The sequence below is a fragment of the Gopherus evgoodei genome, chromosome 2, assembly GCF_007399415.2.
Source record: "Gopherus evgoodei ecotype Sinaloan lineage chromosome 2, rGopEvg1_v1.p, whole genome shotgun sequence".
NCBI classification, from domain to species: Eukaryota; Metazoa; Chordata; order Testudines; family Testudinidae; genus Gopherus; species Gopherus evgoodei.
In genome coordinates, this window is record NC_044323.1 from 223,987,354 (window position 1) to 224,013,343 (window position 25,990).

Genomic DNA, 25,990 nt, shown 5'->3' on the forward strand with positions numbered 1-25,990 from the left:
AGGAGCAGAACGCTTGGCACTTCCTGTTCCCCTTGGACGCGAAGAGGTCCACACGGGGATAACCCCACCTCCGGAAAATGGAGAGAGCGACGTCCGGGCGAAGGGACCACTCGTGTGACAGGAAGGATCTGCTCAATCGATCTGCCAGAGTGTTCCGTACTCCAGGGAGGAAGGAAGCCCTGAGGTGAATGGAGTGGGCTACGCAAAAGTCCCAGAGACGTATCGCCTCGTGGCACAGGGAGGAGGACCTGGTGCCGCCCTGCTTGTTGATATAGTACATGGTCGTCGTGTTGTCCGTGAACACGGCGACACAATGACCCTGAAGCTGATGACAAAACGCTTGACAAGCAAGGCGGACCGCTCTCAACTCCCGCATGTTGATGTGGAGCCCCACCTCCTCCTGGGACCACAGGCCCTGTGTCCGCAGGGTCCCTAGGTGGGCCCCCCAGCCTAGATCTGAGGCATCCGTTGTCAGGGATACCGATGGCTGAGAGGGGTGAAAGGGAAGACCCGCACATAATACGGACTGGTCTAACCACCAGCCGAGAGAATCTAAGACCTTCTGGGGGATTGTGACTAACATGTCTAAAGGTTGCCTTGCCGGCCTGTAATGACTGATAAGCCACAGCTGGAGAGGCCTCATGTGGAGCCGAGCGTAGCTGGTCACAAAAGTGCACGCCGCCATGTGGCCTAACAGGGTTAGACATGTCCTCACTGACGTCAATGGGGCTGACCGCAAACGTTGAACGATCGCCGCCATGGTCTGGAACCGTTGCAGAGGCAGCGAGGCCCTGCCCACAGTGGCATCCAAGACGGCCCCAATAAATTCCACCTTCTGCGTGGGCCTCAGAGTGGACTTGTCTGTGTTTATCAAGAGGCCCAGACTTGCAAATATGGCGGTGATCATGCGGACATGGCTGTTGACCTGCTGTTCCGACGTGCCCCGAATCAACCAGTCGTCTAGATAAGGGAACACGTGGACACGGTTGCGCCGAAGATGCGCCACGACAACTGCCATGCATTTTGTAAACACCCTCGGGGCCGTGGACAGGCCGAATGGGAGGACTGCAAACTGATAATGAAGAGCCCCCACAACGAAGCGGAGAAAGCGTCTGTGGCGCGGCCAAATGGCAATGTGGAAATACGCGTCCTGCATGTCGAGGGCGGCGTACCAGTCTCCCGGATCCAGGGATGGAATAATGGTCCCCAGGGATACCATGCGGAACTTCAACTTCACGAGGTATTTGTTGAGTTCTCGCAGGTCGAGGATAGGCCTGAGGCCCCCCTTGGCCTTGGGGATCAGAAAGTAGCGGGAATAAAACCCTTTGCCTTTCTCGTTTTCCGGGACCGCCTCTATAGCTCCTTTGCTGAGGAGCGTCTGCACCTCCTGCCGAAGGAATTGCTCGTGAGAGGGGTCCCTGAAGAGGGACGAGGAAGGAGGGCGGGAAGGAGGAAACGAAACAAACTGCAGGCGGTATCCCGTCTGCACCATGCTTAAGACCCAGCGGTCCGATGTTATTTGGGACCACGCCGGGAGGAAAAACGAAAGGCGGTTTGAAAACGGGGGGAAAGGATCCATAGGGGAAACTGTTACCGCGCCCTCGGGCGCACCTTCAAAATGAAGGCTTAGGACCAGGCGGGGGTTTTGAGGAGCCTTGGTTCTGCCCCCCTTGGTTCCCAGACTGCCTGCGCCTGCCGTTCCTGCCGCGGCGCCTGTAAAGGTCCTGCCGCTGGCGGAACTGGGAAAACGGCCTACGTTGTTGCTGTTGTTGCGACCTAAAGGGTCTACGCTGCGTCACGGGGGTGTGCATCCCGAGGGACCGCATGATGACCCTGTTGTCTTTTAGACTCTTGAGTCTGGGGTCTGTCTTATCGGAAAACAGGCCCTGGCCTTCGAAAGGAAGGTCCTGTATAGTGTGCTGGAGCTCCGGCGGAAGGCCGGAAACCTGCAGCCAGGAGATGCAACGCATCGTAACTCCTGACGCGAGGGTACGGGCAGCCGAGTCCGCAGCGTCCAAGGAGGCTTGTAAGGCCGTGCGTGCGACCTTCTTGCCTTCGTCCAAGATGGCCGTAAACTCTTGGCGAGCATCCTGTGGCAGCAGCTCCTTAAATTTGTCCACTGCCACCCAGGAGTTAAAGGCGTATCTGCTCAGCAGGGCCTGCTGGTTAGAGACCCTGAGCTGCAGCGCCCCAGCCGAATACACCTTACGGCCAAGGAGGTCCATCCGCCTGGCCTCTCTGGACTTGGGGGCCGGAGCCTCCTGGCCGTGACGCTCCCTATCGTTCACCGATTGCACTACCAGTGAACCGGGAGTCGGGTGAACATGTAGATATTCATAGCCCCTAGAAGGGGCCATGTACTTTCTCTCGACTCCTTTCGCTGTCGGAGGGATGGAGGCCGGGGACTGCCAGATAGTATTGGCGTTGGCCTGGATGGTCCGTATGAAGGGCAGGGCGACCCTGGTGGGAGCATCAGAAGAGAGGATGGTGACAATTGGGTCCTCTATCTCCGAGACCTCCTCTGCCTGCAGACTCAGGTTTTGAGCCAATCGCCTGAGGAGGTCCTGGTGCGCCCTGAGATCCAGCGGGGGGGGACTGTTGGAGGAGGTACCCGCCACCGCCTCATCCGGGGAGGAGGATGATGAGACCCCAGGCACGATAGTGTCCAACTGAGGGTCTTCCTCAGCCCTCGCCTCTGCCTCCGGAGCCACAGCGGAGTCCTGCTGTTTGGACCCTTCCTCCCCTTCCGGGGAGGGAGGGGGGCGAGACAAGGAGGCTTCAGGGGCCCTACGCTCCGCAGTTGCCGGTCTAGCAGGGAGCTGCTGGGGGCCCTGGGCCTGATGGTATGCCCAGGGTGTCCAGAATCCCCACTGTTGTGGGCCTTGGTCTTGCAGCGGCGGATCCCCGAACAGCGCCGCCTGCCGGTCGGTGCCCAGCGCATACCCACTGTCCGTCTGGGAGGATACGGACGGCTGTCTCGAGGGCCACGGCTGGGCCGACCCCGGATGGTAAGGGTCTGCGCGGGCCGGCACGGAGGATCGTCTCGGTGCCGGGGACCGGTGCCGGGAGTCATATCGGTGCCGGGACCGGGATCGGGACCGGGATCTATCGCGGTGCCGGGATCCTGATTAGTACCGGGTGCCGCTTTGGTACCGGGACCTGCCACCAGCTCGGTGCCAGGAGGTCGACCGGGACCTACCACCAGCTCGGCGCCGGGAGGTCAACCGAGACCGGGACCTGCCACCAGCTCGGTGCCGGGAGGTCGACCGGTGCGGCGAGTAGCGTCGGGACCTGCTCCTGGAGTCGCGGTGCCGGTGTCGCCGACTGGAGCCTGACCGCGACCGTCTCGATGCCGACCGTTGCCGCGAGTGCGACCGGTACCGCTGAGGGGAGCGATGCCGGGACTGCGAGCGGCGTCGGGATCTGGAGCGCCCAAGACGTCGGGACCTGGATGGCGAACGACTGTCTCTGGGCGGCGCCGACATCATGGGCTTGCCTCTGGACACAACCCGCACCGGAGGTACCGGGGGTGGCAGCCGAGTGGGCTCAGTCAGGGCAATAAGGTCCCGAGCCGAGGCGAAGGTCTCCGGTGTGGATGGGACCACTACCTCAACCCCAGATCTCATGGGGGAGCTCGGCGGCACCGGACTCAACGGACCCGCCGGGCCCGGAGTCAACGGTGCTGACGGTGCCGGCGGCGCCGCGGCCGATGTCGAGGCCGGGCGCTCAAGCCGGGTCTGCCTGGCCGGAGTATCAGACTTCGACGGCCTTGGCTCTGATTCCGGTGCCGGAGAAGGTCGGTGCCGGGGAGTCTTCTCGGTGCCGGAGCGATCCGGTGCCGGTGCCGATACCACGGCCTGCGAAGCCGACGGGTCAAGTGCCGCCTCCATTAGGAGAGTTCGGAGCCTCTGATCCCTCTCCTTTTTTGTCCTCGGCTTAAAAGCCTTACAGATGCGGCACTTGTCGGATCTGTGCGATTCCCCGAGGCACTTCAGGCACGCTTCGTGGGGATCGCTGGTAGGCATGGGCTTCTTGCAGGCCGCACACTGCTTGAAGCCCGGCGAAACAGGCATGAGCCTGGCGCCGGGTGCCGGGAAGGGCTAAGCCCCCGGCAAAAAACTACTTAACAACTATTTAACTAAACTATCTACTTAACAAACTAATTAACAACTATAATGGATGAACGATAGACAAGCGATAGAGAACTAGGAGAGCTAGGGACGTGGAGGACAGCTAAGCCGCGCTCCACAGTTCCAACGACCGACACGGCGGTAAGAAGGAACTGAGGAGCGGGCGGGCCGGCAGGGGTATATATAGAGCGCCATGGCGGCGCCACTCTAGGGGGCGACCTGCCGGCCCACTGGAGTTGCTAGGGTAAAAAAAGTTTCCGACGAACGTGCACGCGCGGCGCGCACACCTAACTGGAATGGATGTGAGCAATCACTCGAAGAAGAACAATAACCAGCATATGTAAATATTAATAATTAATATTCAGTCTGGTGACACAGTATGCACATTGTATTAACATCCATGAACTGGATGAAAATGAAAAATCCTGTAATCTGTGCTCTTGCTTAGGGTCTTCAGCTCAAAGATTTTGGGGGATTTAATTGTCTCTGACTTTAATCTGAAAAGTAAAATTCCCCGAAACATTTCCCTTGTGATACAGCTGTATGAAACATGGTCTTTAAAGCACTTTGGTGCATCAGATTTTGACATAATTAAATATTTTTGACAAGGGAAACCAGAATTTATGTTGAACAATGCAATCTTGCCATTACGAACCTGAAGCATGCTTTGAAGTAGAGAGCTCAGTTTAATCAAGAAAATGTCACTAATTGATTTCTTATGTCGTATATCAAAATGTCATGTTCTTAAAAAAAGAAACCAAAGAATGAATGCCATTTAAAACGTCAAGGTTTTCCCTTAGAAGCTTATGGTTAGAGCTAAATATTGTCTGCTAGTCGACACTGAAAGTTCTCTTTTGATTGCATAAATTATTTTTCACCATATTGTACCACTGAGGTTGAGCAGATAACAAAAAAGCAAATAGTATCTCAAACAGATTTTTTTTGCAAACCCAGTTATTTATTCTAAATCTGGATATAAGAAGGTTTAGTGATGGTACTCTGTTTTATCTTCTAAAATCATTAAAAAATTTAGTTATAAAATGAGACTTTCTTTTTATCAGTTGCTACAGTAATCCACTACAATTACTGTTGAATTACGTTTGTTGTTTTTTTTTCAAAATGAAATGAAAGGCTCTTTCTATTGTATTGGCATAATTTCCTCTCTGGTGTAAATGCACTAATTTTAACTACATCAGGGATGAAATTGACCTAATACATATGTGCAATCCTTTCTCTGACAATGAGATGTGTGCATTGGAGCAAACAAAGAGAACTTACTGGAGCTAACAGACAAGTGTAGTGCTACTTAGTATAGTAACTGTGTTTTCTGATTTTTGCAGTGCAAGACATATGCCTGTGTTTTGGAGAGTCATCTTATGGGGCTTACCATTGACTTTGGCATGGGCTTTGTCTGTTTTGATGCTGCCACAAAGGTAAAGGTCTGAGACCTGCATCCAATATGGTACTAATATTCTTCTTCCAAATATTATGTTTTGAGATGGAGAGCTAAGCCATCCTTGAAATGTGTTCTTTCAATATTTTGGTAGGCCATGATGTGTCAAATCCCTTGTACTTTATTGTAATCCTGGGGAGTTGTTTCTGAATGATATGAGATGTTGCAATCTGTAATGCAGTTGTTACAGAGAAGCCAGTGGTAACCCTGATCAAGTGTCAAATCCTCATACTATAGTTTAACAGGAGAGCCCAAATGGATGTCATTCTCCTGGTGTTGCCTGGTTTCCATCAAATTTTAAAGAGAAATCATCCTGTAGGAATCCATAATGGCACAGGAATTCCTCAAAGAGAACCCAGCATTCTTCATCTCCCATTGCACCAGTAGAAAGTATGATTATTATTGCAGTTTCAAATATGTATTATTTCATATTTACATGTGTAGTGTTTGTAATTTTATAATGCAAAATGTCATCACACAAATATCTTAATCAAAGTGTACCTCTTCTGGCTTTCCCATCAGGATAACATAGGTAAATCAGCCACCTAGAAAGGAGCAAACAGCAGCCATTGGATTCAGCCACTGGCTGTATGCCTTGTAATATTCCTACTCAGCCTTAAAAAAAATCTACTCACTCAGTCACCTGAGGCGAGTAATTTGTTTTGACAGACAAGTTGCTACATTATCATCAGTTTTCACATTATGATTATTATTGGCCTGATCCAAAGCCCATTGAAGTCAGTCGGAGTCTTTCATCTGATTTCACTGCACCTTGGATCAAGTTCTCATAGAGCTGCACAAAATACTACAGGTATCTTTCCTTGACTATTTGCTTGAATTAGAGAATGAATGTACTTTTGTGTTCACTTTCCACGCACATTAAATCAGTTGAGTTTTGCTCACATGAATCCTCACAAAACATTTTAAGACTCGGAAATAATGAGTTTTTAACGTGCTTTGTATGAGCGTTTGTACATTTTGTTTGTAATCGCTTTGTGGGTTTGGGAGTGTGAGGGGAGGAGGTAGGAGAGAGGAAATAAGGGGAGTAGAGAGAAAATCAGAGGGGGATAATGAGCTCCAAAACAATCACTCTAGCAGCAGTAAGGAAAGGCTGGATGAGGCAAAGAGTGGTCCTGCAACAGTAGCCACAGCAATCTGCTCTCTTTATCGTTTTCTCCTTGACCAGTGTTTTGACAGGAATGTGGGGATATAGTTTGGTTGGGAATTTTAAAGCCAAGCACCTGTCCATATCGAAGTGTGGCACTGTAAATTATATGTGAACCAGTGTCCCTCCCAACCCTACCCCCGCCAACGAGCCTGTCAAGGTTCCTAAAAAATCCCTCACCGCTGCCACCAGGTCAAGGTTCCTTCCCCACTCTGAACTTTAGGGTACAAATGTGGGGACGTGCATGGACACTTCTAAGCTTAATTACTAGCTTAGATCTGGTACACTGCCGCCATCCAGAATTTCAGTGTCTGGAACACTTCCTGTCCACCCCCAAAACCTTCCCCTCCATGGGCAGCCTTGAGAGGCTTTTTCACCAAGTTCCTGGTGAACACCGATCCAACCCCTTGGATCTTAACACAAGGAGAATTTAACCATCTCCCCCTCCTTTCCCCCACCAATTCCTGGTGAGTCCAGATCCAATCTCCTTGGATCTTAAAGCAAGGAAAAATCAATCAAGTTCTTAAAAAGAAAGTTTTAATTAAAGAAAGAAAGGTAAAAATCATCTCTGTAAAATCAGGATAGAAAATACAGGGTAATCAGATTCATATAGCCCAGAGGAACCCCCTCTAGCCTTAGGTTCAAAGTTACAGCAAACAGAGGTAAAATCCTCTCAGTAAAAAAGGAACATTTACAAGTTGAGAAAACAAAAATAAGACTAACACGCCTTACCTGGCTATTACTTACAAGTTTGAAACATGAGAGACTGATTCAGAAAGATTTGGAGAGCCTGGATTGAGTCTGGTCCCTCTTAGTCCCAAGAGCGAACAATCCCCAAAACAAAGAGCACAAACAAAACACTTCCCCCCACCAAGGTTTGAAAGTATCTTGTCCCCTTATTGGTCCTCTGGTCAGGTGTCAGCCAGGTTTACTGAACTTCTTAACCCTTTACAGGTAAAAGAGGCATTAACCCTTGACTATCTGTTTATGATAGGGCCACATGCAAAGGAAGAAAGGAAAGAACAGACTAGGAAGTAAGAGTCACTAGGCAAAGGGCTAACTCCTCACATAGTGTCTGGGAATGGGGGCAGAAGTAGCAAAGGAAGAGTGAGGGTCCAAAGCAGGAAGGTGATGGATAGGCTCTTCCTGCTCTTTATAAGTGTGGCCAAGGTGAACTGATTTGCTTATCTCTGAGTGACAGTTGTCAGAGCGCCTGAGCCAGATGGTGGAAAGAATAGGCCCAGAAAAAAGGCCAGCAGACCTGGACAAATATTGGCAGGTGGAACTGCCACACAACCTGCTTGATTTTTCTAACCTTCACTGAAGCTGGGATGTATATGGCTGCAGGTTCACTTGCTAGTCCTGCTATTACTCAGAGTTCTTCAGCTTATGCAATCCCAAAGCTGCAGTGCTAGGGCCCAAGCCGGTATCTGGACCATAAAGCATAAGATTGCTAGATGCAACCAAAAGATAGGGTGCCACTACCTTTGCTGCTACAACTATGAACAGACACACACACATTTTGTAACAACTGGAGGAGAATGACAGAAAATTGCCAACTAGTAAATGTAGTGCTCTTGGTGTATTGGGTCTGGATGAAACACTGCTTAACACCAGAAGGAGACCAGTATCCTAAGAAATTTTCCATGCCCTGGCATGTGACCTAGGCAGTTAAATGAGTTAGACAATAATCTGACAGTACCCTTCACAACTAGAACTGTACATATACAGAAAATGTCTTTATGTGAATGTAGTGAGAAAATATTGGCTGTAACCTCTGCACCCAGCAAATTTTGCAGGAGCCAAATTATTCTAGGAAGAATCCCTTGAGAAAGGCCTGAGTGGATGAGAGAGTGAGATTTCTGAAATTCCATAATTCTGTGTATCTGCGCCTTCTCCCTAAATTATTGAGAGATTTAGAACTCCAGAACTTCCACCTGATAAGAGAGATGTTCATGCAATCAGAGAGTGCAAAGAATATCATGTAGCTTGTGTGACTCATCTCCAGCTAGCTGATACAAGCTCAGATACACCAAGTAAACTGTTCACAATATATTCATAGGATTAAAGATGGTGTTGGAGCTCATTAAAATGCGGCAAGTGAATTTGAATAATGAATAAACTTAAGGAAATCACAATCTATTCACAGACATTTCCCAGGCTGAAAAGAGGCAAAATTTCATGAGTTGAGTGCTTGCTCAGCTTTTGATTATTATGGTGAGAGCAGGGGACTGAGTTTTGAGCCAGTGTTTATCATTTTTCAGGATAATTTTGCAAAGATGATTTAAGTTAAACTATTATATCTCTGCCTAATGATAAAATTCATTTTGCTGGAGGGTTCGTAAATGAGCTTTGGCTAGGCAGGAAAGATGCAGATGGAAACAATGCAAAGCATAGATTAGTATTCAGGGCAGCAATGTGAATGAAACTAAACTAAAAAACCCTGTCCCATAAAAATGTAAATTGTAATTTTTTAAAATTAGGATTTTCATAAAATTCTTTGTACCTCTTCAACTGCCACTAGACATGTTCATTAATGAACACTGCAGTGAGGAAAAATACTTTTTCCAATATATTTTTATTTTATTTTGGCACAAGGATATTAATAATTTAAAGAATACTTGACTTTTGTTCATTTTTAATTAAAAGATTATTTCAAAAAGAAATTAAATTCAACTTCAGACAAGAGTTATGAGAACCTTTCACAAGAGAACCTGTCACAGACACTTGAGTTCATTTGGGAGTTTCACTACCAGACAAAAATGCAGATATGAACCTATATATGTGCCCCTGTTGGGATATGCTTGGCCCAGTTTTGCTTCCACCAAACATACAAGTCATTTGATTCCATTTTCACCAAGCAGACCCAGGCTCACATCCCTTTGTCATTTTCATTTTCAATCCCCCTCTCCCTCCCAGAGTATTTCATTTTCTTGTATGTGGATTGGCATGCAAAGCCCTTTCATACGTTCATAGACTTTAGGGCCAGAAGGGACCATTAAAACATCTAGTTTGACCTGTATATCATAGGCCATTACAATTCATGACTTTAGCACTGTACTGAGCCCACTTCTTCTGTCTTTATGGGCAGCTGCCAATCCTTCCCCTTTCAGAGTATTTCAAGGGTGGGTACCTGGATAGCCCACTCTTCTACCTGCCACATCTTCAGAAGAGATGGCTGCCTCCATCCCTCCCTCGTTTGCAGCAACAGAACCCAGAAGGGCTCGAAGGGGCAGCTTGCTTCAGCTCCCCTAGTTAAAATTCCAGCACTTGCCACTAGAATATTTCATCTGATCTTCTTTGGTTTCTACTAATCCCTTGTGGTTTCCACTGCAGAATCAATAGGATTATTGTTGTATTCTGAAACATAATTCTTGGAACAATAAAAAGCAGTTGGAAATTTGAGCTGAGTGTCCCAAAATGAAATACAGCTCCCTAAATTTGAAACACATCACACTCCAATTAACTGAAACCCCAAAGAAAATCTTTCCCAAACTTCTGTGGTTTGCTCCCACTGAGAATTTCTCAGTTCTACTACTGACTTTTTTCTGATAGGGCCTTATTAAGCTGTTGCAGCTCCAGGATTCTATAGGACATTTTCATGCTAGGAAGGGCATTGATACTATTATCAAATGCATTTTCTTCAGTGTCTATGCTGAGCATATTTTAGTATCAATTTCATGTTTGTTTATCAAGGCTGGTCTTCATTAAACTGAGATCCCTTTTGCCTATATCCGATAATTCTCCAGCTATAAAGTTAAAGGTGCTATGATGTTTTCTCCAAAAGATTAATAACAGGAAACAAATTCGGAGTTCCTTCTTCCATTTTTACTCAGACCCTAGTCAGACAAACATCCATTTAAGTCAGTAGCAGTTTGCCTGAGTGGGAAATGAGTTTAAAAGAAAAGCAGCACTTAAACTTGGATATTAGAACAAGAACCTCAGAAGTTGGCCTGGCTCTTAAATGCATAATGACAGTTATGTGTGCCTGAACAGGACATCTATCTAGTCTAATAGTCTGTTTGAGATGATTGATTTTCTTCTTGCATCAAGATTTGTACTATACAGATATATATACACCGCTACCCCAATATTGTTGGGAATTGGTCCTGCTTTGAGCAGGGGGTTGGACTAGATGACCTCCTGAAGTCCCTTCCAACCCTGATATTCTATGATTCTACTATATAATGCACCCCGATATAACATTAATTCGGTAATGCGGTAAAGCAGCGCTCCAGTGGGGCAGGGCTGTGCACTCTGGTGGATCAAACAAATTCGATATAACACAGTTTCACCTATAATGCGGTAAGATTTTCTGACTCTTGAGGACAGCGTTATGTTGAGGTAGAAGTGTGTATATATATAAAAACTCGTGAATTTCAATGCACATCTTTGCTTATGAATTTCCTATCTATTTGCAACTTTGCCAATGGTAAGATTTAATAACTAATCCGACACTGTTGGTGCTACATATATAAATAATATGTAATAAAAACTAATGAGAAACCAGCCAACAGAAAGGAAAAAAAACACAGTGTATATATTTATTAGCAAGCTCAGAAAACAAAATCACTGATGGCTGATGACACCGTGTACAGATTAGGAAATGAGTGTGGGATCTACATAGAAAACGTAATAATGTTTGTCCAGCAAGGATCAGGAATTATGTGAAATCAAACCTTAGCTGCAGAAAAAAATGCCAAATTCTGCCCTATCTTTCATATAGTATGACAACCCCATCATATAACTGGAGTTGTACAAGGTGTAAATAGGTCTCCCCAAAAAGTCATTGTGCAAGGCAAAAAATTATGCGTTACTTGTGTAGATAAAACAACCAAATCTCTAGGTATAATTGTTGCTGGATTTTAACATTCCTAGGAGTTTGCTCTGAGTTTAAGGTTGTTGTTTTTTTTTTACCAGAACTTCAGCTTCACCTTACTAGCTCACTGTACTGCTCTTATTACCCTTTTATGCATCATACTTTCAAGGTACATATGAAAGCTCAAGGTGAATATGTGATTGGGCTCTTAATGAATATCCCCAGTAATCTTTCTTGAAGTAAACTGGCTCTATAAGAGTCTGATCAGGAATCTCTATACAAGTTTGTAGACTTAAAGATTTCATCTTTGATGATCTATTTGTACAAATACACAGTAGTTCTCATGGCAAGTTTGGCTTTTAATTTGTAGCACATTAATGTATCTCAGAGCACATATCCTTTTCCCTTCATTCTACTCAGGTGTCTTCTTTTCAGCACACTTGAGAAGCACTCTTCTGTATTCTGGTTCCTATATTCATAGGGACCCTGTAACTCCTCATTTGTGCTCTAGTAATCTGCCTCTTTAAATGTGAAAACTACTTTAGAGCCCACAGTCACCATGAAAATGTGAAATCCTTCCATTACATCCAACAGGGGATAGAAGGAGGGAGAGAGAGCTCAGTGGTTTGAGCAGTGGCCTGCTGAATCCAGAGTTGTAAATTCAATCCTTGAGGGGGCCATTTAGGGACCTGGGGCAAAAATCTGTCTAGGATTGGCCCTGCTTTGAGCAGGGAGTTGGACTAGATGACCTTCTGAGGTCCCTTCCAATCCTGATATTCTATGAACAGGCCAGATTATTCACCCCGTACTCACAATGGTGAGTAGTCACTCAAGCAAATAGTCCCATTGAAATCAATGGAACTACTCATGGAATAACTGCATGTGAGTGAGAGTCTGGACCAATATGATAAATAGTTCTCCAGTTCATTAATGGACGCTTATCCAGTTGTGTTGACAGTTAAGTTATTTAAACAAGATAGCAGCATTTTAATTGTTTTATTTCCTTACAACCTGAATCCCAAATTATCACACTTCCCTTTGTTTAATTACTTGATTTTTTTTGTAGATTAATAAAATTTTATTCAATATCATGGCTAAATAATGGACTTAATTTCACAAATGTGACAAAGAAGAATACTAGCAATACTTATATGTGTGTTTACATGTAAGCAAATCTCTGTGTAAACTTACACTTCCAAGCCAAAAAAGCATAAAAAATCTCTACGGATTGCTACATTGTCTAGTATCATTTAATGAGCAGTAATGTTTCATTTGTAGCCCTAACTCAGTGATATAGACTTTCATCTGTATAGGCCCTGTTTAAACTTAATCACGTCATATTTCAATAAAAATATCTAGAAAACATTTTTATGAATCTGTGCAAAAACCTACATAAATATGAAACCTATTTAAACTGTGTTATTTAAAATAAATCCATAGTGTGAAGTGATTAAAACAGTGTTGATGTAAATCATATTTCTCTCTCTTAAATCTCTCCTGCTCTCTCTCATTCATTCTCTAGCTGACAGCTGAGAAACAGAGCCAACAGCAGTTTGTCTTTTTGACAGTTTTTGTTGCTCTACAAACAAGCTATTTTGATTTGAATGAACAGCCATTAAGACTTGCCAGTTAAATCAAATTCTTCCACCCTTACAGGAAAATGTCAATTACCTACCCAACCAGTTTTGTAAACCATCAAGTAGCATTTTGATGGCCCTAAAAGATAAATAAGGAAGGATATAATTATCTTGCCCCTTTGATATAGGAAAGTTATAACTCAAAAGAAGTATTTGTTCTTCCAAAGCAGTCTCTAGATCCAAAGTTCAAGAGCAAGAGATGTTCTTTTTTATCATTCAAGATTTACAGTGTAATGGAGCCCTGCAATATATAGCTTCTTAATGATTTTAGCAAGTGTTTAATTAAGATTAAATTCTACCACATGCTCACTGTAGTGAAAAGGCTACCTGCTTAGTGGTTTATGTGGACAAATTCACAAGAAGTGCCAACTGAAATTGTCAGTATGCATATTGTGTAAAAACGTGTATGGAGTCACTGGCATATATGTGAAGCTAATTCAGATGGTTCTTTACTGTACTCACAGCATATCTGCCATTTGCATCTTCCTTGAGGAAAGTTTAAAAGCTTATTTAAGCTACTTGATTAACATTATTTAAGATGTATGATATCACACAGAATGCTGTTACTGAACTTTTCTTTTTCTTTCTTTCTTTCTTTCTTTCTTTCTTTCTTTCTTTCTTTCTTTCTTTCTTTCTTTCTTTCTTCTGTTAAAATGACGTTAAACAGAACTCAAAAGACCAGTGCAGAACTCCTTCCTCTTGGCTGTCCAGGCACGGCTGTCAGACTACCAGCCAGTTAACATCTTCACTTTTGCTACAGGCCTTCTTAATCTCAGGCATCTAATTTAGATGGACCACTGAAGTCCCAGAGGTTCCTTTTCCTTTCTGCAGGCTTTTAGGATATGTCTAATGTACAATTAAAAACCCGTACCTGGCCTGTGCCACCTGACTTGGGCTCATGGGGCGTGGACTAGAGCTGTTTAATTGTCATTTAGACGTTCAGCCTTGGGCTGGTTCCTGCGAGGTGGGAGGGTCCCAGAGCTCAGGCTGCAGCCCAAGCCCAAATGTCTAATTTCCATGTGGATAGACATACATCAAAGTTCAAGAGTGTAAGGCAAACATTTTATTTTCAGTTTCCCAGCTGCTGCTGTCAGAGTGTGTGTTTGTGGAAGATGTTTCCCTTGGTTCTGCAAAATTGCAAAAGGTTACATCAAGTTCTACATCTCTTTAATGTAAGCAATGTCAACTAGTTATTGTCGTTAATTGGTAATTTAGTTGCATCTAGAGGGCCTAGTTGAGATCAGGGCTCCATTGTGGCGGGCACTGTACAACCATGTGCCAAGAGTTTATAGTTTAAATTTGCTTTTGTTTTCCGTTCAGTGAATGTAATCCCAACTGAACATGTTGCTCATCACATCTTAGGTTCCTGATGTACAGTAAATGATCTGGATACACTTCTACCTCCTTTCAGTGTAGCTCATTTTGGCACCGTGGATCTTTCTGAATAGGATTGCCAACTCTCTAATCACATGAAACTGAACATCTTTGCCCCAGCCCTTTCCTAGGGCCCTGCCTCACTCCATCCCCCTCCTCCTGTCCCTCACTCTCCCCTACCCTTATTCATTTTCACCAGGCGAGCGCATGGGGTTAGGGTGTGGGAGGGAGTGAGGGCTCTCACTGGGGGTGTGGATTCTGGGGTGGGGCTGGGGCTGAGGGCTTTGGGTTGCAGGCGGGAGCTCCTGGCTGGGGCCAAAGGGTTCAGAGTGTGGGAGGGGGCTCAGGGCTGGAGCTGGGGGTTGGGGTGAGGGCTCTGGGCGGGAGTCAGGGTACGGGAGCGGGTGCCGACCTGGGCCAGGGGGTTTGGGGTGAGGCTCTGGCCAGGCAGCACTTACCTCAGGTGGCTCCCAGAAGCAGCCAGCATGTCCAGCTCCTAGGTGGAGGGGACAGGGGCTCTGCATACTGTGTACAGATGTCACCGCAGCAGCTCCCACTAACCATGGTTCCCAGCCAATGAGAGCTGTGGTGTCGGCACTGCTGCTCGGGGCAGGAGCAGCGCACAGAGCCTCCTGGCCCCCTGGCTAAGAGAGAGACATGCCGACTGCTTCTGGAGCCACACAGAGCCAGTGTAGGCATGGAGCCTGCCTTAGCCCTGCTGTGCTACAACCAGACTTTAGCAGCCTGGTCAGCAATGCTGACCAGAGCCGCCAGGGTCCCTTTTCAACCAGGCATTCCAATCAAAAACCAGATGCTTGGCAGTCCTATTTATAAATGATTAACTTCAAAATTTCTTAAATATTCAGATGAGTTTCACTTATAATTTATATTTAACTTTTTTCAGATTTATTTTCCTAATGACAAGCGTGGCCCATCAGAGATGAATGGATTCAGAGTTCAACTCACCCCCCTCTCAGTTTCTTACCCATGTTACAAAAGGGAACAAAATAGATTTTTTCCTTTCTTAAGTGATTAATGCACCAACCGTATTCTCTATGAATTACACAGTGCATGTTCCCCTGACATGTTTCCCATAATCTCCAAAACACCATCTCCAAGACAGAGCAGAAGACCTTTTCAACAATGCAGTATTACTGACGTATAATTTTACAGTACATCAGCTTCCATTATGTTTAAAGTAATGTAAAGTGACTTTGCCTTTTCCTAAGTTGAAATATTATAAAGGTGAGCAGTATATCTTTAAGACTAAAGCTTCATTCTTAGACTCCTTGGACTATATCCTGAGCTGTGGTTGAATTACGTTCAGCGTAGGTGGGATGGGGATGCAAAGGTGATTGTAAAGCACCTTTTATGCTCATACTCTTTGGCTATCTGGGAGTCAGTGCATGCCTTGATTTAAGTTACAGCAGAGTCATCGCCGTTCTGTCTTACACCCAACTGTTCACATCCCCAAGGGACTGGCACAAGAGCATAGGAATGTTCTGGTCATACCTCCTGTACTGGAGCTCAAGAAGTGGGGTGTGATAGGCCGCATACCAGTGGCTATTCACCCCTAAGGATTCCCAGTTCTGAAGTTGGTTAGTGCTGACTTATGAGCAGCTTGGCAACATGGGCAAATCAGACAGAGTATAGTGGAGGAACTGACCCCCATGTTCTCATTAGTAAATTTGTTAGGTACTCGGATACTAAAGTAATGGGCACAAAAACTAATATTGTATGTGTGTTTACACTATCACCTTGGTATGTAACCATATCACTGCTGCACAATATACATTGCATTGTGTGTGTGTATACATACGCACGTGCATACACATATACACACCCATGTATATCATATTCCCCTTATCCCATCATCTGGGACTGGGTCATCATGCAAGGATCTGCCACCCTCATCTGTCCGAAGCAGCGCTAAGGTCCATTTCCTTGCCATCTTCTTTGATGCAATCCATCCATCACTTCCATAGCTTTGGCTGGTATCTGTTTCCTACCACTCTCTCCTGCAGTGCTGTCTTAACCAGGTCCTCTTCATTTATCCTCTGTATATGGCTGAACCAGCAAAGTGGTGCGTCTTGGATTTTGTCAGCCACATCACATACTTTGACTTCCACTTTGACTTCATTCATTTAAAAATCAGTCTCTTCATGTAACTCTTTTAATAGAGCAAAGACTTCTTATCTCAAGCAGCTGTAGGCGTTGAACCTGTCTCTTTAGGACCTATGCTTCTGCACCATTCAGCATTGCAGGGTGCCTTCCTGTTCTGTACATCTGGGCTTTCAGTCTTAATGGCATACACAACACTTGAAATGTTACTCCACACACATCCAGCTCTCCCCTGGCCTAGACTGGACTGGACTGTGTCTCACATTCAAGCTTGCTGTCTTCCATTACCCCAGCTACCAAGGTACTTGACAGGCCAGTCTGGTCTAGTCTCACTCCATAATCTCTGTCCAGTTTCCCCATGGCACTGCTGCTGACCCACATGACCACAGGCTTACACATGTTCATTTTCATCCCATGCCAGTTTAGTTGGTTATACCATCAGTTTACTGTTTCCCCATAGGCTACTTTTGAGGATACTTTTATTGCTATGCGATCGTAGTTTCTCATTTTTTCCATTGCAATCTTCCTGCTGACGTGGTCCATCAACATAAAAAACAGTGGCAGCCCAGACCCATAATGAGGTCTGAATTTCACTGCAAAAGAGCATGTCATTCCAAAACATGTTCAAATCACTGTTTTACGTGATCTATCTAGTGTATTCACCATAGTTATTAAATCCTCACATATATTTCCTCAGCACTGGTGTGAGCATCCTTTTCTCCTCTGTACTGTATGCCTTTTCTAGGTCTATCAAAGCTCAGAAGCTAGCCTGTTGATACTCAAGCCACTTCTTTATCACTTACTGAATTACAAACATAGCATCTGCAGTTCCTCATCATTTCCTAAAGCCGAACTCCTCTTCCTATTCCAGTCTCCTATTCCTCATATCCCAGATGTGCTCCAGTATCTTCATCCCATGCAACAGTAAATTTATCTCTCAATGGATACTTCCTTTCTTATGTGTTGGGTGTAAGATTGGCTTGCACTAATCTTGTAGAATTCTCTTGTCTCAACATACAGCTTTAACTATTCTTCTCATCAGTTTTATGCTTCTCTTGCCCAAGAATTTCACCAGGTCTGCTGTCACTTCTTCAGGTCCTACTTCCCTACTGTTCTTCGTTACCTGGACTGCATTTCTCATCTGCTCCTCTGGTATATCAGACTCAGACACAACATTAGGATCATATGTCAGCAACTCCACCCAAAAGGGAGTTGCATCATTCAAGTGACTCTCAGAGTATTGTTTCCTCCTCTCCTTCACATGTTTGGGTGTTACTACAAGTTTCCTCTGGTCATCATTTACAAATGGTATTGCAGTACCATCCTTCTCTGTGTAGCTTTTTATTCTATTTAATGTTAATTATACTGCACTGGATTTGGTTCTGGCAGCTACAGTCTAAAGTTCAACAGTTTGTTCTGGATCTGATGTCCATAGGAAGACGTGAAACCATAGGCATCTATCTTTTATTAAGGTTACCAACTAAGTTATAAATGTCATAGTATATACAATTCCTAAAGATAAGTACCATGTACCAGTCATACCTACAGACATACTCACATGTTCCTAGATTATATTAGAATCTGTTGGCTGTCTCATGGATTGATCATCAATACGGGAGTGGTTCCTGCTGGAGTTTCCCATAGGAAGCTCAACTTTCCTACTCTGGGCACCCTTTTTATACTGTGATTCTGTCTATACCTACATTCTGTGCTTGTACATGAAAGTTTCAACCCTCTATATCTTATTGGTCTGTGTCCCCTACAAACACAAGGGACACCAAATTCTATAGGCTGTGTAGATTCTCATTAACATTGACATACTACTTTTTCTTGAGGTTAAGGCATATATTGGAGACAATATTTACTGTTGCAGCATTTTATAATTTAAATTTAATCTTCCCAGCTATACTTCCACAACATTACCAGTTGGTACCTCTTTCCCCATAATGTTTGGAGCTGTTTCTCAGTCATTGATTTATGCCATCATTTCTTGTCTCCAAGGCCAAAAAAGCTAAGCTAAAGGCTTGAAGCCTCAGCCTACAGGTTCTTGTGTTTCAGCTTGTCTTACTCATGTCTAATACTTGATTCCTCTAAATACTGATCAGTCTTATACTTTTATAATCCTAAAAATTAACTCTAATTAACATACAGTGAATATATGTAATATAACATATTGATTGATCATAACATCACACAATAAATGGATACTGAACTAAAATCATTGATTACATTTTCTTTGTGTCTACTTTTTGCAATGCCATAGATCTTTTTGTCAGCCAGCTGTGGGTAGGTTACAAGCTCAGCTCTCTTTGGTCTTCTTTACTGTCCATTTGATGCTTTGATTTTTTTGTATTTGTTTTTATTTGCACTCAGTGGGTTTATTTCTTTATTTTTACATGCTATTTTACTGTTTTGGATTCCTACCTGCGCTTCCCAGGTCTACTAACATTCCTTTCTCTCTCTCTGGGTTTTCCCCATCTGCATTGTCCACAAACCTCTTCTGATGCCACAATCCATGTTCTTTTGGGGTAGTTCCCTCCTTTTCAGCTGATGCTACTAGGGCTACTAAAGCAGCAAAGAGTCCTGTGGCACCTTATAGACTAACAGATGTTTTGGAGCATGAGCTTTCGTGGGTGAATACCCACTTCGTCAGATGCATGTAGTGGAAATTTCCAGGGGCAGGTATATATATGCAGGCAAGCTAGAGATAATGAGGTAGTTCAATCATGGAGGATGAGGCACTGTTCTAGCAGTTGAGATGTGAAAACCAAGGGAGGAGAAACTGGTTCTGTGATTGGCAAGCCATTCACAGTCTTTGTTTAATCCTGAGCTGATGGTGTCAAATTTGCAGATGAACTGAAGCTCAGCAGTTTCTCTTTGAAGTCTGGTCCTGAAGTTTTTTTGCTGCAGGATGGCCACCTTAAGGTCTGCTATAGTGTGGCCAGGGAGATTGAAGTGTTCTCCTACAGGTTTTTGTATATTGCCATTCCTAATATCTGATTTGTGTCCATTTATCCTTTTCTGTAGCGACTGTCCAGTTTGGCTGATGTACATAGCAGAGGGGCATTGCTGGCATATGATGGCATATATTACATTGGTGGACGTGCAGATGAATGAACCGGTGATGGTGTGGCTGATCTGGTTAGGTCCTGTGATGGTGTGACTGGTGTAGATATGTGGGCAGAGTTGGCATCGAGGTTTGTTGCATGGATTGGTTCCTGAGCTAGTGTTCCTATGGTGCGGTGTGCAGTTACTGGTGAGAATATGTTTCAGGTTGGCAGGTTGCCTGTGGGCGAGGACTGGCCTGCCACCCAAGGCCTGTGAAAGTGTGGGATCATTGTCCAGGATGGATTGTAGGTCCCTGATGATGCGTTGGAGAGGTTTTAGCTGGGGACTGTATGTGATGGCCAGTGGAGTCCTGTCGGTTTCTTTCTTGGGTTTGTCTTGCAGTAGGAGGCTTCTGGGTACACGTCTGGCTCTGTTGATCTGTTTCCTTATTTCCTCATGTGGGTATTGTAGTTTTGAGAATGCTTGGTGGAGATTTTGTAGGTGTTGGTCTCTGTCTGAGGGGTTAGAGCAGATGCGGTTGTACCTCAGTGCTTGGCTGTAGACAATGGATTGTCTTATGTGCCTGGGATGGAAACTGGAGGCATGAAGGTAGGCATAGCGGTCGGTAGGTTTTTGGTATAGGGTGGTGGTAATGTGACCATCACTTATTTGCACCGTGGTGTCTAGGAAGTGGACCTCCCGTGTAGATTGGTCCAGGCTGAGGTTGATGGTGGGGTGGAAGCTGTTGAAATCATGGTGGAATTTTTCCAGAGTCTCCTTCCCATGGGTCCAGATGATAAAGATGTCATCAATGTAGCGTAGGTAGAGAAGGGGCATGAGTGGACGAGAGCTGAGGAAGCGTTCCAAGTCGGCCATAAAAATATTGGCATATTGTGGAGCCATGCGGATGCCCATAGCTGTGCCACTGATCTGGAGATATATATTGTCATTAAATTTGAAATAGTTGTGTGTGAGGATAAAGGCACAGAGCTCAGCAGCCAGTTGTGCTGTAGCATCATCAGGGATACTGTTCCTGACAGCTTGTATTCCATCTGTGTGTGGGATGTTAGTGTAGAGAGCCTCTACATCCGTGGTGGCTAGGATGGTGTTTTCCAGAAGGTCACCAATGCATTGTAGTTTCCTCAGGAAATCAGTGGTGTCATGGAGATAGCTGGGAGTGCTGGTGGCATAGTGTCTGAGTAGAGAGTCCACATATCCAGACAGTCCTTCAGTGAGAGTGCCAATGCCCGAGATGATGGGGCATCCAGGATTTCCGGGTTTGTGAATCTTGGGTAGTAGATAGAATAACCCTGGTCGGGGCTCTAAGGGTATGTTGATTTGTTCCGGTGTTAGTGTAGGGAGTGTCCTGAGTAGATGGTGCAGTTTCTTAGTGTATTCCTCAGTGGGATCTGAGGGAAGTGGCCTGTACAATTTGGTGTTGGAGAGTTGTCTGGTAGCCTCCTTTTGGTAGTCAGACCTGTTCATGATGACAACAGCACCTCCTTTATCAGCCTCTTTGATTATAATGTCTGGGTGGTTTCTGAGACTGTGGATGGCATTGCGTTCTGCACAACTTAGGTTATGAGGCAAGCAGTGTTGTTTTTCCACAATTTCTGCCTGTGCACGTCGGCGAAAGCATTCAATGTAGAGGTCCAGACTGTCATTTCGACCCTCAGGAGGAGTCCATGTGGAGTTCTTCGTCTTGTGCTGTTGGTGGGAGGGTACCTGTGTATCAGTGCGCTGTTCAGTGTTGTCCTGAAAGTATTCTTTGAGTCGGAGATGGCGGAAGGTGGCTTCCAGATCGCCACAGAACTGTATCATGTTGGTGGGGGTGGTAGGGCAGAAAGAGAGTCTCTGAGATAGGACAGACTTTTCTTCTGGGCTGAGTGTGTAATTGGATAGATTGACGATATTGCTGGGTGGGTTGGGGGTACCACGGTTGTGGCCCCATGAGGCAGGTAGGAGTTTAGACAGCTTACGGTCCTTTTTCCTTTGTAGAGAGGTGAAGTGAGTAATGTAGATCTCCTGTCTTATTTTAGTGAAGTCCGTTTGTATGGAAGTTTGGTTATTAATGAGAGTCTCCAGGTTGGAGCTCTTTTTTGATGTTTTCCTGTTTGCTGTATAGGATGCTGATCAGGTGGTTCCTCAGTTTCTTTGATAGAGTATGGCATAATCTCTCACTGTGGTCTGTGTAGTATGTAGATAGCAGTGGATTTTTTACCTTTAGTCCATTTGGTATGATGTCCATCCATTTGCATTTGGAAAGGAAGATGATATCTGTCTGTATTTGTGCAAGTTTCTTCATGAGGTTGAGGGCTACTAAGATGATCTCAGGATTGGAAAACCTACCTTATGACAGCAGACTCAAAGTGTCACCATGTCTCAGTGGGTCACAACTGAGAATACCAAATTCAGAACAAGCTGCTGAGAAATAGCGCATCCACACCCCAAAACTGGTGGTTATTTTTCCATAAGATAACCAAACCAGCAACAAAAGTAAACTTCTGTCTTACCACACTGGCTAACAAAAAGTCAGAAATGCAGCCTCCTTGGGTATTCCAGTCCTGGATTCAACACCCAGACCCTGGACTTAATGATGAGGGGTTATTTAAAACCAATTTAATCAAACAAAGGGTTCCTCTGTTCCCAAAGGACCAGCCACATACCCATGTCAATATATAACTTAGATCTTACCCAATAATTGCCAATCCTTTAGCATGCTGGGAGCTGTGGGTGGCCATGCAAATACAAACAAACTGGTGACCCACCAGCAGAATACCCTGACGGGCTGCATGCGGCCTGTGAGCTGCAGGTTACCCACCACGAGTTAGAGCGTCCACAGGAAGGTCCATCGGGTAGGGATAAGCTTCTTCTATGGTCCATTGTGAGTCAAGTGCTCCTTGATGGGCAACTCAACTTGAATAGTCCCTTCACAGTGTTCTGGCCTGTTACCGAGGTACTTTGTGGGTGTTAGCACAGGAGCAAACACATTTGAAATACAGGTACATAGTCAATATTCATATACATATATAACTTCAGATACAAAAATGATGCATGCATACTAATAGGATAATCATATTAAGCAAATCATAATGTTTCCATAGACACCTTATATGACCTACTTTGTACAAGTTTTGTTGCAATTATATAACAGTGTTAGCATCAATGATCGACATAGTCATATTTTAATCATACAACATCACACAAAGAGCTCAAAGAGGGCTGAGGGGAGATATGATTGCTCTCTATAGATACACCAGAGGGATAAATACCAGGGAGTGAGAGGAGTTATTTAAATTAAGCACCAATATGGACACAAGAACAAGTTTATGCTGGAAATTAGGTGAAGATTTCTAACCATCAGAAGAGTGAAGGTCTGGAACAGCCTTCCAAAGAGAGCAATGGAGGCAAAAAACCTAAGTGACTTTAAGACTGTGCTTGAAAAGTTTATGGAGGGGATAGTATAATGAGACTGCCTAAAATGGCATGTAGCCAATCGGTGACTGCTAGCAGCAAATACCTACAACGGCTAGTGATGAGACAAAATGAGGAGGGCTCTGAGTTACTACAAAGAATTCTCTCCCAGGTATCTGGCTGATGGATCTTGCCCACATGCTCAGTGTCTAACTGATCACCATATTTGGGGTCAGGAAGGAATTTTTTCCCCAGGTCAGATTGGCAGAGATCCTGAAGGGTTTTCACCTTCCTCTGCAGCAGAGAGTATGGGTCACTCGCAGATTTAAACTAGGGTAAATGGCAGAGTCTGTGTAACTTGAAGTCTTCAAATCATGATTTGAGGACTTCAGTAATTCAGCTAGAGGTTAGAGATCTATTACAGGAATGGGTGGGTGAGGTTCTGTGGCCTGCAACGTGCAGGAGGTCAGACTAAATGATCATGATAGTCCCTTCTGACCTCAAAGTCTATGAGTCTATGTCATGTCTGTTTCCTGGTACTTATCCTGTACTGCTTCCACAAACTTCTCTGCTGCATTTCCCCTTAACTTCCCATACTTTAATCTTGTGTCTTTTCCTCCTTGTCTGAGGCTTTATTTGTAATCTTTATTGAGAAAAGTTTGTGCTACCATCTCACTGGGTATCACCTTGCAGTTAATAACTTGACATCACTGAAATTTCATCAGCAATAACATCAATCTAGTTTTGGTGTGCACCAATGATGACCAAATGATTCTTTCTTTTGGAACCACGTATTGGCTATCATCCATTGATTGATAATACACATGTCTAGAGAGTCCAGAGAAGAGTGACAAAAATGATTAAAGGTCTAGAAAACATGACCTATGAGGGAAGATTGAAAAAAATGTGTTTGTTTAGTCTGGAAAAGAGAAGACTGAGAGGGGAGACGATAATAGTTTTCAATATACCCCAATATAATGTTACCTGATATAACATGAATTCAGATATAACACGGTAAAGCAGTGCTCTAGTGGAGCGAGGTTGCGCACTCTGGCGTATCAAAGCAAGTTCGATATAACGTGGTTTCACCTATAACACAGTAAGATTTTTTAACTCCCAAGGACAGCATTATATTAGGGTAGAGGTGTACGTAAAAGGTTGTCACAAGGAGGAGGAAGAAGAATTGTTTTTCTTACTCTCTGAGGATAGGACAAGAAGCAATGGGCTTAAATTGCAGCAAGGGAGGTGTAGGTTGGACATTAAGAAAAAATTCCTAACTTTCAGGGTAATTAAGCACTGGAATAAATTGCCTAGGGAGATTGTGGAGTCTCCATCATTGAAGATTTTTAAGAGTAGATTGGACAAACACCTGTCAGGGATGGTCTAGATAATACTTAGACCTGCCTTGAGTGCAGGGGACTGGACTAGATGACCCTTTGAGGTCCCTTCCAGTCCAATGATTCTATGATTCTGTGTCTAGTAACACTTTACCTTTTAATTCATGGTGCCTAGACTAATATTTCCTAAACACATTTCACACTCCCTTTGGTTTTTGCCTCTCTGTGCATTCATATCTCCACATACCAATATCAGCACTTCTGGTGTTGCTGTGTCTGCTCACGCCTGTTAGCCTTGGTAGAAATGCTCTCTTCTTCATTGCCTCCTTGCTGAGGTACATGCGCTGATATAAAAAACAGAACACATTTTTTAACTTGGACTCATTCAGCTGTCAGCCTGTCATTTACTCTAAAAATTTCAATCACCATCTTCCTCATCTGCTCCTCTTACTACCACCTGGACTGCATTAGACCCATTTTTCACCTGTGTAGAAGAGTTCACAAGCTAAGCTCAAATCCTTCACTGTGTTCTCCATCCGTCACGTTTTCTGTAGGCACAGAACATCAATACCTCTCTTTACACTGTATTAACTACTTCTACTCCTTAACTAGCCAAATGGGATATATTTAGTGTTGGTCCTTTTATAATATGGGGTTTATATGGCTGTGCAGGTCACTGATTTTCAACTGATTTTTCATCTGACCACCTTGGACTTTAGAGGACAGCTTTGATGCTGGCTACCAGATATCCTGTTGGTCTGGGGCTGCTAGACAGGCAAACTTCTGGCATAGGGCTGAGATATCCTCCCACCAGCCCCTGGCAGAGAAACATATAGGCCAGTCTCACCTCTCTTTATATCTACCACTGCCCTTTGATAACATGCCAAATATACAAAACTGCACCAACATAGTGACTTGTGCAAAAAAAACCCCCATATTGTATTGGCTGGCATCCTTGATATATATCATAGTGAAAGGGCCTTTCCCCAATTCCCCTGAGTTCTAGCCACTCTCTTCCCATGCTGTTGCTGCAGACCTAGTAGGCTGCTAACAGGTGGAAACCGGGTGTGTGGGTGTGTATACAGAGCATTATATATCTAATTGTATCTCTCTTCATTTGTATGTGTTTATATACATACACAAAGGAATGTTATACACATACGCACGTGTGCATATACACATTTACAATTACTCATGTACATGTGTGCATTTGTACTTTGTGTATATAATACAATATATCTTCCTGTGCAAAAGTACTGTGTTTGCACTCCAGAGCATTTACTACTCTTTACAATGGCAGTAGAAAATATACATTTGTCAGAAGAACAATTCATTCCTGTAGAAAATGATAATTGTGAATGCTGCTAATTATACAATGCTGCTGGAACAAAGTAAGAAAAGGATCCATACCGGCCCATTAGATGCATATCAACAAAACCCATTGTGACAATCATCTGCTATTTTACAAACACATTACTTCATCAAAAGAGGA

General features: G+C 44.4%; 1 protein-coding gene across 3 annotated transcripts in view; it reads left to right on the plus strand.

The window, feature by feature from the left end:
* The window catches only part of SNTG1 (syntrophin gamma 1), a 567,484-nt gene that overhangs the window by 505,969 nt on the left and 35,525 nt on the right, over positions 1-25,990 (plus strand). For all 3 annotated transcript variants that reach the window (XM_030553070.1, XM_030553068.1, XM_030553071.1), the window contains one exon: positions 5,471-5,563. In XM_030553070.1, the coding sequence (XP_030408930.1) occupies positions 5,471-5,563 (93 nt within the window). The remainder of the gene's footprint in view (positions 1-5,470; positions 5,564-25,990) is intronic.